The sequence below is a fragment of the Dipodomys merriami genome, unplaced genomic scaffold (genome assembly GCF_024711535.1).
Source record: "Dipodomys merriami isolate MVZ:Mamm:240054 unplaced genomic scaffold, mDipMer1.0.p SCAF_10, whole genome shotgun sequence".
NCBI lineage: Eukaryota > Metazoa > Chordata > Mammalia > Rodentia > Heteromyidae > Dipodomys > Dipodomys merriami.
The window spans coordinates 12,547,696-12,560,917 of record NW_027202271.1 but is presented as its reverse complement, the minus strand read 5'-3'; the positions used below and the strand labels follow the sequence as shown (position 1 = coordinate 12,560,917).

The 13,222-nt window shown below is 45.3% G+C and overlaps 1 protein-coding gene across 6 annotated transcripts; it reads left to right on the top strand.

The window, feature by feature from the left end:
* Window positions 1–669: 669 nt before the first annotated feature.
* Window positions 670–12,474, top strand: Znf641 (zinc finger protein 641). 6 transcript variants are annotated; one of them, XM_070039980.1, is made up of 8 exons: window positions 670–749; window positions 1,332–1,444; window positions 2,339–2,474; window positions 4,205–4,414; window positions 5,079–5,170; window positions 6,458–6,587; window positions 7,157–7,270; window positions 8,058–12,473. In XM_070039980.1, the coding sequence occupies exons 4-8, from the start codon at window positions 4,231–4,233 to the stop codon at window positions 8,810–8,812; spliced, it is 1,275 nt and encodes a 424-aa protein (XP_069896081.1). In that variant the 5' UTR covers window positions 670–749; window positions 1,332–1,444; window positions 2,339–2,474; window positions 4,205–4,230; the 3' UTR covers window positions 8,813–12,473. The 6 variants fall into 6 exon arrangements, with proteins under 6 accessions (XP_069896081.1, XP_069896063.1, XP_069896073.1 ...); XM_070039962.1 differs by lacking the exon at window positions 2,339–2,474; XM_070039972.1 differs by lacking the exons at window positions 670–749; window positions 2,339–2,474 and adding an exon at window positions 1,103–1,161.
* Window positions 12,475–13,222: the final 748 nt, after the last annotated feature.

Genomic DNA, 13,222 nt, shown 5'->3' with positions numbered 1-13,222 from the left:
TTTGTTTTTTTTTTCAAATTAAGTCTTCTAAACGTGGTGTCGCACACAGTCTTCCCACAAGCCACATTTGACAAGCTCACGGGGCCACGCGTGTGTGTGTGTGTGTGTGTGTGTGTGTGTGTGTGTGTGGTGGGCAATGCGACAGCACCATCTTGGCCAAGTCACCCAGCACATCCCCTGCCTCACTCGCTGCACGCAAGCCCGGGGGCCTCACAGACGGTGCCAGGGGGCGAGACACGCAGCCTAAGCAGCTAAGCGTCTGGCACCATCCCACGCGTGGCCCTCACGGCCACGCTCGGGCCTGTCGCCAGCGCGTACCAAATCCAAGGTGATGAACGGAGCTTCCTGCGGAGAGCCCCGCTGGGAGGCTCCGTGGCCGGCCTGGAAGATGGTCCACGTGTGGGAAGCGCACGGCCACCACCGTCCGCGGCAGGTCGGGGGATCCGCTGCATCCCGGGCATCGAGGTCCACGGCTCCGATGGATGGCCCGAGCCACGACCCCGCTATTCGTTCCTCGTTACCCCCCCCCCCTCTTTAGCACCCTCCCCCCGTTCCTCCCCCCCGCCGAGCCCCGGAAGCGGGCGGGGATTTCCTGTGCCCGCCCCGCCCGCGCCCGCCGGCCGCAGTCGCCTGTCTGTCGCCCGCTCGCACGCCCGCAGAGGGCGGCGGAGGGCGGCGGGGAGGGGAGGGGAGGGGCCGGCGGCCGCCGCCAGGCAGGCACCGGGCTGCGGGCCAAGCCGGGCCCCGGGGTGAGTGCGGGGGGCCGGCCGCGAGCGGGTGGTGCGCCGGCTTCCCGGGGTGGGAGGGCGCGCGGGGGGGGGGGCGCGGCTCGGCCACCCGCGGCCTCCGCTGGCCGCCTTGCCCCGGGGCCCCACTGCCGTGCCGTGCCGCGCCCGCGCTCCGGCCCCGCCGGGCAGCTCGCCGCTGTCACCCGCTCCCCGGGGTACCCCGGCACCCTTCCCACCGGCTTCCTTTGCCCAGCTCCGGTTCTGCCTGGCTGGGATTCTCTGAAATCTTACCCCGCTTCCCGGGGCGCGGTGACGGGAGGAGGGAAGAAGCCACCGCTCCTCTCCACCACCAACCACCCCCCTCCGCCCAGCCCCGGGCGGGCCCCGTCCCGCCTCGGCCACACCCCCGGCGGGGGGCCAAGAGCCTCTCACAGTTGTGTGTCCCGGTGTCCTTGGGCCGCTGTGTGTGTGTGTGTGTGTGTGTGTGTGTGTGTGTGTGTGTGTGTGTGTGTGTGTGTGTCTGTGTGTGTGTGTGTGTGTGTGTGTGTGTGTGTGTGTGTTTCTGTCCCACAGCACTGACTGCAAAAACTTCTCTGTCCGCAGATGCCTTTGCCAGCCTGATGCGTGAGAAGAAAAAAAAAAAGGTGGGAAAGGAAAATCCAAAAGAACCCAGACTCCAGTAGACATGGGATCGTCCTGGAACTAGAAGGAATCAGGTTAGGACTGCTCCCTTACCGAACAGTCCAGGCGCTGCTTCTGCCATGAACATCTTAGGAAATGCAAGCTGGGAATAGGTACCCACCCTGCCGAGGCTGAGGTTGTTGCTAGCCTTTCTGTCAGATGCAGCATGGGTCCACTGAGCTCTGCAGAAAGAGGCTTCCCATCAAGGGATTATTCTAACTGGGGAGATGGAGAAGTGGGTTTGAAACAGTGGTCCAGATGCTTTACTAGCCATAAAGACCGGGAGGAACATTTGCCATGAAAGCTAGAGAACATGGAATGAGGAATGGGAAAACCTTATGTGTTAAAAGTAAAGAGAATACAGGAGCTGGAATTAAGAGAAAAGAGCTAACATGGAAGTTTCCTTTTTATTGTAAATAATATGATTAATACTTATATGTATTAATAGTTATTTCTTGGGAGCTTGAACTCAAGACCTAGGTGCTGTCTCTTAGCTTTTTTGCTCAAGGATGGTGTTCTACCACTTGAGCCACAGTTCCACTCTTGGCTTTTTGGTGATTGGAGAGCAGAATTACAGACTTTCCTGTCTGGTTTGGCTTTAAACCATGTCTTCAGATCTCAGCCTTCTGAGTAGCTAGGATTAAAGGCATGAGCTATTGGTGCCCAGCTCCTTTTATTATTTTTTTTGGGGGGGGTTCCAGTGGTGGGGCCTGAACTCTGACCCTGGGCACTGTCCCTCAGCTCTTCAGCTCAAGGCTAGCGCTCTACCACTTGAGCCACAGCGCCACTTGCAGCTTTTTTCTTTTTGTTTATGTGGTGCTGAGGAATCGAACTCAGGGCCTCATGCATGCAAGGCAAGCGCTCTACCACTGAGCCACCTTCCCAGCCCTTATTATTTCTTTATTGAGATTTTCCTTTTACATGAGAAGTCTCTGAAGAGGAAACCTCAGCTAAGATGCTTCCATCAGGCCTGGAACCATCTCTGGACTTCTGAGATGACAAGAGAATTTCTTCAGTCTTTGCATTAGGCCTGGAATTCCTTCAGACCTCTTTTATTGAAGACAGGTATGCAAGGAAACAAATCACTTGGCATCTGTTATACCGTATCCAGGTCTTTTGGGTTCTTGCAGATGTTATTGAGTGGATGGATACGGGACCTGTTCTAACCTGTTCCTGGAAATCTTTTATGGGTTCAATACTTGCGTATTGAATAAGAAGCTTAAAAATATGTTGCCAAGCGGAAAAAAAATTCTGCATAATCTTAGACTCTTTCTCAAGTGGGACCTGTCCTGCTCTACAAATGTCTGAAGAAAATAGAGTCCACAACTCAGTCTTATGTACTGTAGTATTATTAAGAATTTGTCCATCTAAACTAACTCTCTTCCCTTTTGCAAGAGAGAAGTGAAAAGTCATTTCTTCTGTTTGATAGTAGAGTGACATCCATCAATAACTCCACTCATCAGCCTTCTTCCTGAAACAAGAGAAAACGGTGTCTGTTGTTTTTATCATTTCCATCTCTCTGAATTTCTTATCCCTTTCTTGACTTTACTTTCTTCCAAAGAACACTTGCTGGCTTCCTATACCTTTCTTTAAAATTGAATATATTTTTTCTAATGGGATATGACTAGTGCCTGCCTGTCAAACAAATTTGTTCCTCGGTCTCAAAGCACTGGGCTGTTCATTCATCCTAGCTCAGGTTAACAGCCCTACTCCTCCTGTACTATCCCTGTTCCAAGTTCTTTTTTCACTTTTTTTCTGATGAAACTTTAGCTGTGTGCTGACCAACAACTTCTTTTATCTGCATGGGCTGTTTCAGAGATTTATACCTGCTCTCTGAGTTACTGGTCTTTTACCATGTCTATAAAGGTTCTCCTGAGAATGACACATCATGTGTCTTTTTGTTGAGTGAGATACCATTTATTTCAGCATTACAATTTCTTTAAAAAGCTGTTTCTTTATGATACAGTACATCCCCTGGCCAAGATTTCTTCCTGTAGTAATTATCTCACTTTAATTGATGAAAATGTGATTTATGGCAGAAAATCTTATAAATGATCATGTCCATCTTTGTTGAGGGCAGTTCTGAGTGCATTCTTTCCTGTGTTGTTTCCAGTTTTATTACCTTTCTGTACTTTCAGTGGTTCTTTAAGGGAGTTTTCCCAGCCTTCAAGGATATTCTGTTTTTCCCTTGAGGTCCCAAAGTAACAGTGACTCTTATATAGCATTAACATTTCTCTTTCTTTTTTCCTTTCTTTCTTCCTTCTTTATTCCTGTCTCTCTCCCTCCTTCCTTCTACTTCTCTTTTTCTTTCTTCTTCCTTCTTTCCACTTATCTCTGTGTATGTGTGTGTGTATGTGTATTGTGCACGTGTGTGTGTGTGTGTGTGTGTGTGTGTGGTAGGGACTCAGGGCCTCCTGCTTGCTTTGCTTTCTTGCTTTATCATTTGTGCCACACCTTCAGTTGGTTATTTTGGAGACAAATTCTCATGGACTTTTCTGCCTGGGCTATCTTTGAGCTGCCGTCCTCTGAATCTTAGCTTTCTGAGTAGCTAGGATTACAGTATAAGCCAATGGCTCACAGCTAGCACCTGCAGTTTCTTAGTTCCTCCAAGAAGCTTAAGTCAGGCTCAGTTGATTGGAACAGATCAAACTTTTAGAGCTCATCTTCCCTCAGTCTCCTCTTAACCTAGTTTCATATTTTATCCCTGGGGCTGATCTCTTTAACTTCTTTAGGAATATCACCCCTTTTCACTTTCATGGGATAGAGCTGTTATTGATTTCATTGCTTTCTTCCAGGTCACAAACTTTGACTTGCCACAAAAATGCTTTCAGAACAGACAACAGCCCTGGGGACAGGATGGGAGTCAATGAATGTACAACTGGATGGAGCAGCGCCCCATGAAGAAAGGGGAAGCCTGGAAGAAGGGACATGGAGAACTGCACCAGGGCCATTGGAGCACCCGTGTCACAACCCTGAAGAGGAGCCACAGTCCCTTCAAGAGAAAAGTGAGGATCCACAGTATGCATGGGAAGCACAGGGCATAGTCTCCTGATCTCTTTTCAAAAAGTAGGATTACCAAAAAAAATCCATAAATTGTCACGGACAGAACAGCAAACTCAATACTAGGACCAGTCCATTCTTCCCGGGTCCTTTTCTCAAATACAGAATAGGCTCTTGGCTCTCTGAACAATGTGACTGGACTGTTCCTGTTTCTTACATAATCACTGTTTCTACATTAGTAGTGTTAAATGTGGGAGAAGGAAGTGGTATCTGGACTGATTACTGTTGGAGAATACAGCCAGTAAGTTTCATTTGCTGAAAATTCCATTACATTCAAGTAATGTAAATTCAAACCACAGCTTATATACCTAAGAGCCACCTAGAACCCTCACAGAACATTTTGAGTGAAGGCCTCTTCATTTTTTTTTTTTTTTTTTTGGTTGTGGGGCTTAAGACTCTGGGCCTGGGTACTGTCCCTGAGCTCTTCAGCTCAAGGCTAGGGCTCTACCACTTGAGCCACAGCGCCACTTTCCTCTTCATTCTTATTTATGCTTATGGGCATAGATGTAGCAGAAGATGAGACCTTCAGCTCCTGTAAAATGGGACTAAGGAACATATTGGAAAAGGATTCATAGTTCATCTCTAATGGCTCCTCTCTCCCCTCACCAGCTCAGTCTGCTCCCTGGGTTCCTGCAATTCCCCAGGAGGGGAGCACCGGAGACTGGGAAATGGCAGCTGCACTTCTTGCAGCCGGATCACAGGTGGGCTGTGTTTCCCTTGGCCTCTCCCAAGGTCTCATCACAAAGGCCCTTCTATAGCTTTGGCATCATTCCACTGATGTGTTAGTTCACATGCACACTGATGGTATGCTCATCTTATAATGGTACAGCTATCCCTTTCCCAGGGGGCACATAAGACCCTTAGAGCTTTTGATGTGTGGCTGTGTTATCCACAGGTGGGATTTTTAAAGAACAATTGATTAGCTATCTTTAAGAAATAAATCTGAAGCCAAGCATGGTGTGGCATACTGGTGGTCTGAGGCTAGTGTAGGTGTCATAGTGTGAGCCTGTGTTGAAAAGTAAAACTAAACAAAAGACAAAAGAAATAGCAAAGAAGTAATGCTGCAAAGACTAGGAAAAGAGAACCTAAGAAAGTTTGGAAGAATATGAAAATGACAGAATTGTGAAGGTGATAAAGCATAAGAGAAGAGAAAAAGAAATCCCTAAAGAGACAGGTTAGTGAAGATTCAGAAGGGAATAGACTAGCCATGAAAAAGCAGTAATGCTTATAATCTGTACCTACACTTCCCGAGCCCTTGTCCTGTGTGCTCTTTTCAAGTGCTTTCCATAACTTTTTCTGAGAACAACTCAATCCTCCCAATTTATAGTTAGAAAATCAGAGCAGAGACAGATTAAGATACCTGGACAACAGTATTCTGCCTCGATGTGCCGAAATGCATAGTCATTAGGTTCCAAAATCTAGACCCAATTACCATATCACCATATTGTGTCACCAGAAGAGATAAGGCTATAGCATAAGAGGGAGGTGGGAAAGAAAATTTTGTTTCTATCATTTTGTATTGCTAGGAAAGGAAAGGATAAGTGGAGGCAGGTGAAGATGATACAGACTTTCTTGGAATGAACAGAATAAGGCAGGTAAGAAGAGACTGAGTAGATACCTGTGGTTAGACATAGAGAGTAGTGAGCCTGTGACTTCTCACTGTTGCACACAGCATTCCCCTCTCTCACTGCTTGACTCATTTCTCTTTTTTTTACATCCTTTTATTATTATTATCTTTAAGTAGTCATACAAAGAAGTTCCCGTTCTACAAAACAGTATATGAATACAAGGTGCCTCACAACATTTTGACTCATTTCTTTCTTCCTTTCCTCATCTTGCCTTTACCCAAACTGTGTGTCCTGTGCAGCAACCTGGGAAGTTATTTCCCAAGATCCTTTTGGCCCTCTCTCTTCTACTATCTCAGCCTTTCATACTGAGATCACATTTTCCATAAGGAACAGCTGCTGACAGATGATGCTCTGTTTCAGGGCCTGGTAACCATCAAGGATGTGTCACTGTGCTTCTCTCAGGAGGAGTGGCGGAGCCTGGACCCCTCTCAGACAGACTTTTATGGAGAATATGTCATGCAGGAAAATTGTGGAATAGTAGTCTCTCTGAGTAAGCATGGCCTTCCTTAGCTACAGACAGGTTGTACCCTGGGAGGGAGGAGCCTTCTGCTTACGGCTCTTGGAAGTGTCTGCCTAGAGATCTTCTAGGGAATCTGTGTAGGCTTCCATCAGAGGAAGAACACCAGAATTACTTTAGAGAATGGTGGTGAGGGGTAACTCATAAAACAAACAAAAAACACACCTTAGTTGGGAATTGTGACATTCTTACAGAGCAAAGAAAGGAACATCTGGATCTAGGTCCTTGGAAACTTGGGAACCATATAGAGGAAGATGGGGGTGCAGGGGTGAGACAGTTATAGTAAAACAAAAAAAGAAGGACATAACTAAGGTTATGACCAGCAAGGACTGGAAAGATTTGAATGGAAGAGGTGAAAGAATTTGATTTTTCTAGGACAAAGAAGAGACACCTAACAGAATGGTAGGGGTCAGAAGGCTTGTTATCTGGCCTTATTTTACCTTGATATCAATGACTAAGCTAGGAAACAGTGTTTTTCTTTTCATAGACATAGAAGTACTGTTGAACTTACAGACATCTCTGTTTTCTTTTACTGTGGGCAGGATTTCCAATTCCCAAACTGGACATGCTTTCTCAACTAGAAGGAGGAGAAGAGCAATGGGTCCCAGATCCCCAGGACTTAGAGGAGCGAGATATACTGAAGGTCACATACACTGGTGAGGACCCAGAATAGACTTTCATTTCCTCTCTTGGGGGAATCCTCATTACATGTCCCTCTAATCAAAAGATTTCAGGATCCTATTCTTCCAAAAGGAAGACAGAATATCAGAAAGGGTCAGAGGGCAGGCACTGAAGTCATGGATTTGGGTTCTGGAATGTGCAGGTGGAACCTTACGTTTCTTCATCTATAAGGTATTGTCAGAATTTAATATGTTAGCACATTAGAACAGTGGAATTATATGCCTAGCACAAAATAAGCACTTAGTAAATGTGATTATTATTGTTGAAACTGTTGTTCCACCTCCTACTGGTTGCAGGGATGACTTCTCAATGTCTCTGGAATTGCTGACAGGTGGCCCCCAGCCAGTGATGATTGGAGCACATTCCTTCAGTCAGTCTCTACTTCTATACTTAGGCAGGAAGTTGGTGACTCATAGTAATGGACAGCCATAAATGAACAGTAGTATATAAATAAAAAACAATAGCATAAATCATTTACTGAGTGTTTATGGTGAGCAGACATTGTGCTATTGAAGTGTTATTTCTGTTTTAAAGAAAAAAGGAAGGCTAAGGAAAGTAAATGGAGTATCTACTACTCTGCTTTTAAGCCTAGGCTTTTGAAAACTTCTGTACCTATCACTCTATCTTGTACATTAATTACAAGATATTCTCTACTCCTTTAGGAGTGCGGTGGGGCATCATACAACCTGTATGGCATCATGCATACTTGTGTCTTGGGTCCTGTGGGTAGTCTTTTGTGTTTATATCTTCCCTTCTTCACAGGAGATGGAAGTGAACATGAGGGGGATACCCCTGAACTAGAAGCAGAGCCCCCGAGAATGCTGTCCAGTGTGTCTGAAGATACTGTTCTCTGGAACCCGGAGCAGAATGAGAGCTGGGAATCCACACCCAGGAGCTCTAGAGGAATGCTCCTGGGCCCCCCTTTCCTCCAGGAAGAGAGCTTCTCAAACCTTTTGTGCAGCACAGAGATGGATTCCCTGTTAAGACCCCATACTTGCCCTCAGTGTGGGAAACAGTTTGTGTGGGGTTCCCACCTTGCCAGGCATCAGCAAACACACACCGGAGAGAGGCCTTACAGCTGCCTCAAGTGTGAGAAAAGCTTTGGGCGAAGACATCATCTGATCAGGCACCAGAAAACCCACCTTCACGACAAGCCCAGCAGGTGCTCTGAGTGTGGAAAGAATTTCCGATGCAGTGCCCATCTGGCCAGCCACCAGAGAGTGCATGCAGAAGGCAAATCCTGTAAGGGCCAAGAGGATGAAGAGGGCCCTGGGGCTCGGAAACGGCAGCGCGCCCCCCCAGTGCCAAAATGTCACGTGTGCACAGAATGTGGGAAGAGCTTTGGCCGAAGGCATCACCTCGTGAGACACTGGCTGACTCATACTGGGGAGAAACCCTTCCAGTGTCCTCGCTGTGAGAAGAGCTTTGGCCGGAAGCACCACCTGGACAGGCACCTGCTGACCCACCAGGGACAAAGTCCCCGGAGCACTTGGGACAGAGGGGCATCTGTCTTTTGAAATGTGTTTCCGCTGCAGCTATGATCAAGTCTTACCAGCCGGTGCTACCAGTAGTCACTGCCAGGGCTGCCCCTCTCCTGTACTCCCATGGCCAGATTTGTGAGCTCTGACCCTATGTGTAGAGGGTGATGTGCCAGCAGTGGATAGAGCACTTCTCACCAGTTCTGTGAGCTGACCATAAAAAAACAGAGTTCTTTGGGCAAAATGTTAGGAAACTATGCATACTACAGGGGCTATTGTTTGACCTGAGCCTATTATCAAGGGTTCAGTGAGGCCAGCAGATAGGGGCTGAGGTCCATTCTTATTGGCTGAAGTCTATGTCATACGGGTGGTTAAATATTTTGTATATCACCCTTTTCTAATAATTATAATTATACCTTCTCTATATACAATGTATAGAGAGAGAAAATCCATTTAACATAGCAGAGGCTCTGAGAACACCTGCAGCAAACTGCTTAGCTTCCGTTAATGCAGTGTTTGCTAAATTTACCTGGCCTCCGTGTCCTTTCTGCTTCGTGTCCCACAGAACTGGTGACTTCATAAATATATTCCATTGAACACTGGATTAGAAAGTAATGAGGAAACAGGAAAGAGATAACGATCAGAGCCCCCATTTTTATCCACATGGAAGTTGGGGCAGATGTTATTCCTGTGTGGGTCTGTCATCCCTCTCCCATCATATGCAGGATACCTCTCACCCCTACCTGCTTACAAACCGAAACCAAAACCAGTGATAGTTCACTCCCTTTTTCCTATTCCCTTCAGCACACACAGGAATCATCATGTGACAGTATTCAAAGATGGACCCTCTACACCCAAGTAATCCAGGCCCACACAGATGAAAAACCTTACCCCCTTGAACAGACCCCTCTCCTCTAGTCTGTCTTTATGTGTCTGTGTATACGTGTGCAGGATCTTTGAAGAGAGCATGCTCAGTGAAAACTGTACAAGCTAGATTTTCTTGGGGTTGTGTTCTAGGGATGAGGTAGTAGGGCTTGTGTGTGTGGTTTTTGTTTCCTTTCAAGATAGGAAGTAATCTGCGTGATTAAAGAGACCCTTAAGTAGAAATGGTCAAATGATGAGTTGTGTACAAAGTTTTCTCTAGTATTTCTCAGATGCAGACAATTGTGGACTTATGTGTCAAAGTCTGAATCTCTGGGCTGACAATTGTTACCTGGGGGGGAGAGAGAAAGAGAAGTTCAATGAGGTAAGCTGTGTCTTGTGGATTTCGGGCAAGGTGCATATATAGGTTTGTGCTGAGTGAGGTTTTCAGTCTTGTCTTGTTTTAAGTGCTGGGAAATTAGGACAGGAGTAACAGTGTTTGGAAATTGTTATCATACTATACTCTTGTTTGGATTTGGTTCTTTCTATGGGGGAAGAGTTATTTTTGAGGATCTCATTCTCTGAGAGTTTGAATTTGAAGGGAAAAGGCTGTTGGCTTCGTTTTTCAGCTGATGCAGGGCAATAAGCTTTCTGACTAGTTTCCCACCCAATTCTGGGAAACTGTTCACACCAAGATTCTTAAGTATAAGGCATCTTATACTGGGGCTGATAGAAGTATTCTGGTATCTTGTTAGTTGATAAGTAGATGATTATTTCTATTTATTGATGATTTTAAATCTTAGGATTTAAAATCCATCTTGTATAGAAGAACAGTTTGGGGCTAGGGAATAAGAGAAGCAAAGAGGATAAAAGTGGAATGTTTTCTCTTTAGATTCTTGTTTTTTCCCTAAGACACTTATGTCACAAACGCAATTGAAGGAATTAGCCAGAAATGCAAGAGGAAGTGAATTGCATGAATCTCCTTTATTGACTGTTTCATATACTCAGGAATAACTGGGTGAATCACAGCTTCTCAGAATTCTGGGCTCAAATGGAGTAGAAAATGTGTTCATGTTGCTAACTGTGCTTCTTTCTTCTAGCAGTCCAGCTCCTACCTCCCTCCAGCTATGGAGAGCAGCCTGCACTGCACTTGGCCTGGGATGTGTTTCTCTGGCCAGCCCTTTGCAAGCTGACTTTACCCTAGGTTCCAGAGACAGTGTTTTAGGATCAGTATTATGAGCTGTCTAGGGGAATAAGTAAATATTGGATTTCAGTGTTAAAACTGAAAACAGCATTATACCATTTGTTTTATTATCCTGCCTTAATACAGATCAGCTCTGTATTAGGCTATGTATAACAATGTTTTGGGTCACAGTCCCATTTGAAAATATGAAAGAAACTTGAAACCCACTGTCTTTTTTTCTCATTAATGGGCCTTGAACTCAGAGCCTTGGCCTCTTACTTGACTTCTTCACTCAAGGCTGGTGCTCTATCACCAGGGCCTTAGTGCCACTTCTGGCTTTTTGGAGATTAATTGGAGATACTAGTCTCACAGACTTCCCTGCCTACACTGGCTTTGAAACTTGATCCTCAGATCTCAAGCCTCCTGACTAGCTAGGATTATAGGCATGAGCCACTGGTGGCTGACCAAAAGCCTAATTTTGAGAAAAGCAGATGATGCAATTCACTCAGTTTTGCATACACATGTAGCAGGTTTAGAGCCCATTTATGGAATCATTGAACTGAGGGTCAAAGAATGGAATTAGCCCTGACTCAGTATGGTTATTGTATATCTGTGTCAAAATTACAAGGCAAAGGTCACTAAATATTTACAGATGAATATGCCAGATGAACAAAATATGAGGACAGAGTCTGATCTCTAATGACTAGAAGACATTGCTTACGTTCTACTCTTCAGTTTTAAAGCAAGATCTGAGATGCTGACAAACCCAGCTCCTCATAAACTAGGGACTTGTGGGAAATGATGTTCTATACTATTGGATTATACCTCTCACATAACTACATGTTAGCCTCCAGATTTTACTCTGACTTGGTGATTGTATAAATAGAAAGTGAAGCCTCAAAGTATTGGTACAGTTACAGAACCCAGCTGAAAGGCATCCTGGAGTCTAAGGGCCTTCTGTGGAAGGGGTGAGCCTTTGAGTCATTTCTTGTGTACTACTGTCTTCTCTACCTCGGTCCAACACCACCTCCCTTGAACAAATAATAAAAGAAGCAACAGCCATCAGATGTATATGAATAAATTTCAATGATCCCACGTGGATTCTACCTGAAACTTTAATCTTCCACTCAACTCCCTTTACTTTGATGAACACCCTTTCCTCTTTAAATAAAAAGCATCTCCATGTTTTCTCTAGACAAAATATCAAAAGGGAATCCTAAGTTTAGGAATCTACTATGCTTTTCTATTTGTGGAGACATAAAAAAGAAACTCTAACATACAGTCTCTTGCATAGAATAGAAGAATGTAACACAAAGTATTCTCTCTCACCGAGGCTATTTACATCTTAAGCCTTGCGTTTTTCCCTTGTTAAATGTGACCTCATGGGATAAAGAGGGAATAGTTTGGGGCAAAGCTCTGTCCTTCCCAACACTTCTGCAATCAAACCACATTTTCCTGTTTTATCAAGTGCAAAAGAAGCCCTGACTCAGACCCAGAAGGACTAAAGACAGTTTTGTTCAACCTGTGTTCAGATGGGTTCCCAGAAGAGATCAGTGGAGCTCTCCAATAACCAAAAAGTGAACTCTACTCCCATAGGTTCCTCAGTGGAAGCTAGTAAAACTTCCCTCTAACCCCTTGTGTGCTATATCAGGTGTGGTACTCAAAATGTGATTCTTAGAGTCCTAGAAGCACTATTATGCTCCAGAAATGGGACAAATTAGTGAACCTTTGGCTGGGGGCGGGGTTGAATTTCATTTCAAACAGTGGCATATATCACACTCTTCAGATGGATCTCCACACTCCTGCTCTCAGTCTTCCCAGGCTAGTGCTCCATTCTATTCATGTTAGGTCATGAAAGAACTGGAGCTAGTTCCCAATTTCAGCAATGACCACTTTTATGATTGCTGGGCTGGAGCTCTGCATATGAACACGGAGGACACATGTTCAGAAACCTGAATACACAGATGCAGACAACTCAAAGAATGTAAAATCTATTCAAGGAAATGTCTATCTTTTGATAGTTATCTGGTGCTTTTCCTATGTGTCTAAAATGTCCTGGAGACAGATGGAGTGAGTATTCAGCTCAACGGCAGACAGTAAGTAAAGGCCTTTTGTGTCAAGCCCTTAACAAACCAGATTTTCTGAACTCATAAGTGGATTAGGGGCCATGTGATGGATCTGACAATTTCCTGTGTGCTATAGGCAAAAGCAGAAGGAACATCAGAGATCCCAAGGCTTGTCCAGTAGAACATGACACAAGGGCAAATCAAACCATACTCTGTTTACTACGTAGAGGTAACCAATTAAGCCATAGTGCAAAAAAAAAAAAAAATGCATTCTGCTTTGAAGATTCCATCCAGTGGAGGCTGGGAAAAAGGAACTGTCTTGAGGCCCTAGGTCAGCCT

Coding starts and splice junctions, on each gene's coding strand:
- Znf641 (XM_070039962.1), top strand. CDS start 4,231: ATGCTTTCAGAACAGACAACAGCCCTGGGGACAGGATGGGAGTCAATG. Junction 4,415..5,078: donor ACAGTCCCTTCAAGAGAAAA/GTGAGGATCCAC, acceptor TCCCCTCACCAG/CTCAGTCTGCTCCCTGGGTT. Junction 5,171..6,457: donor TTCTTGCAGCCGGATCACAG/GTGGGCTGTGTT, acceptor GCTCTGTTTCAG/GGCCTGGTAACCATCAAGGA.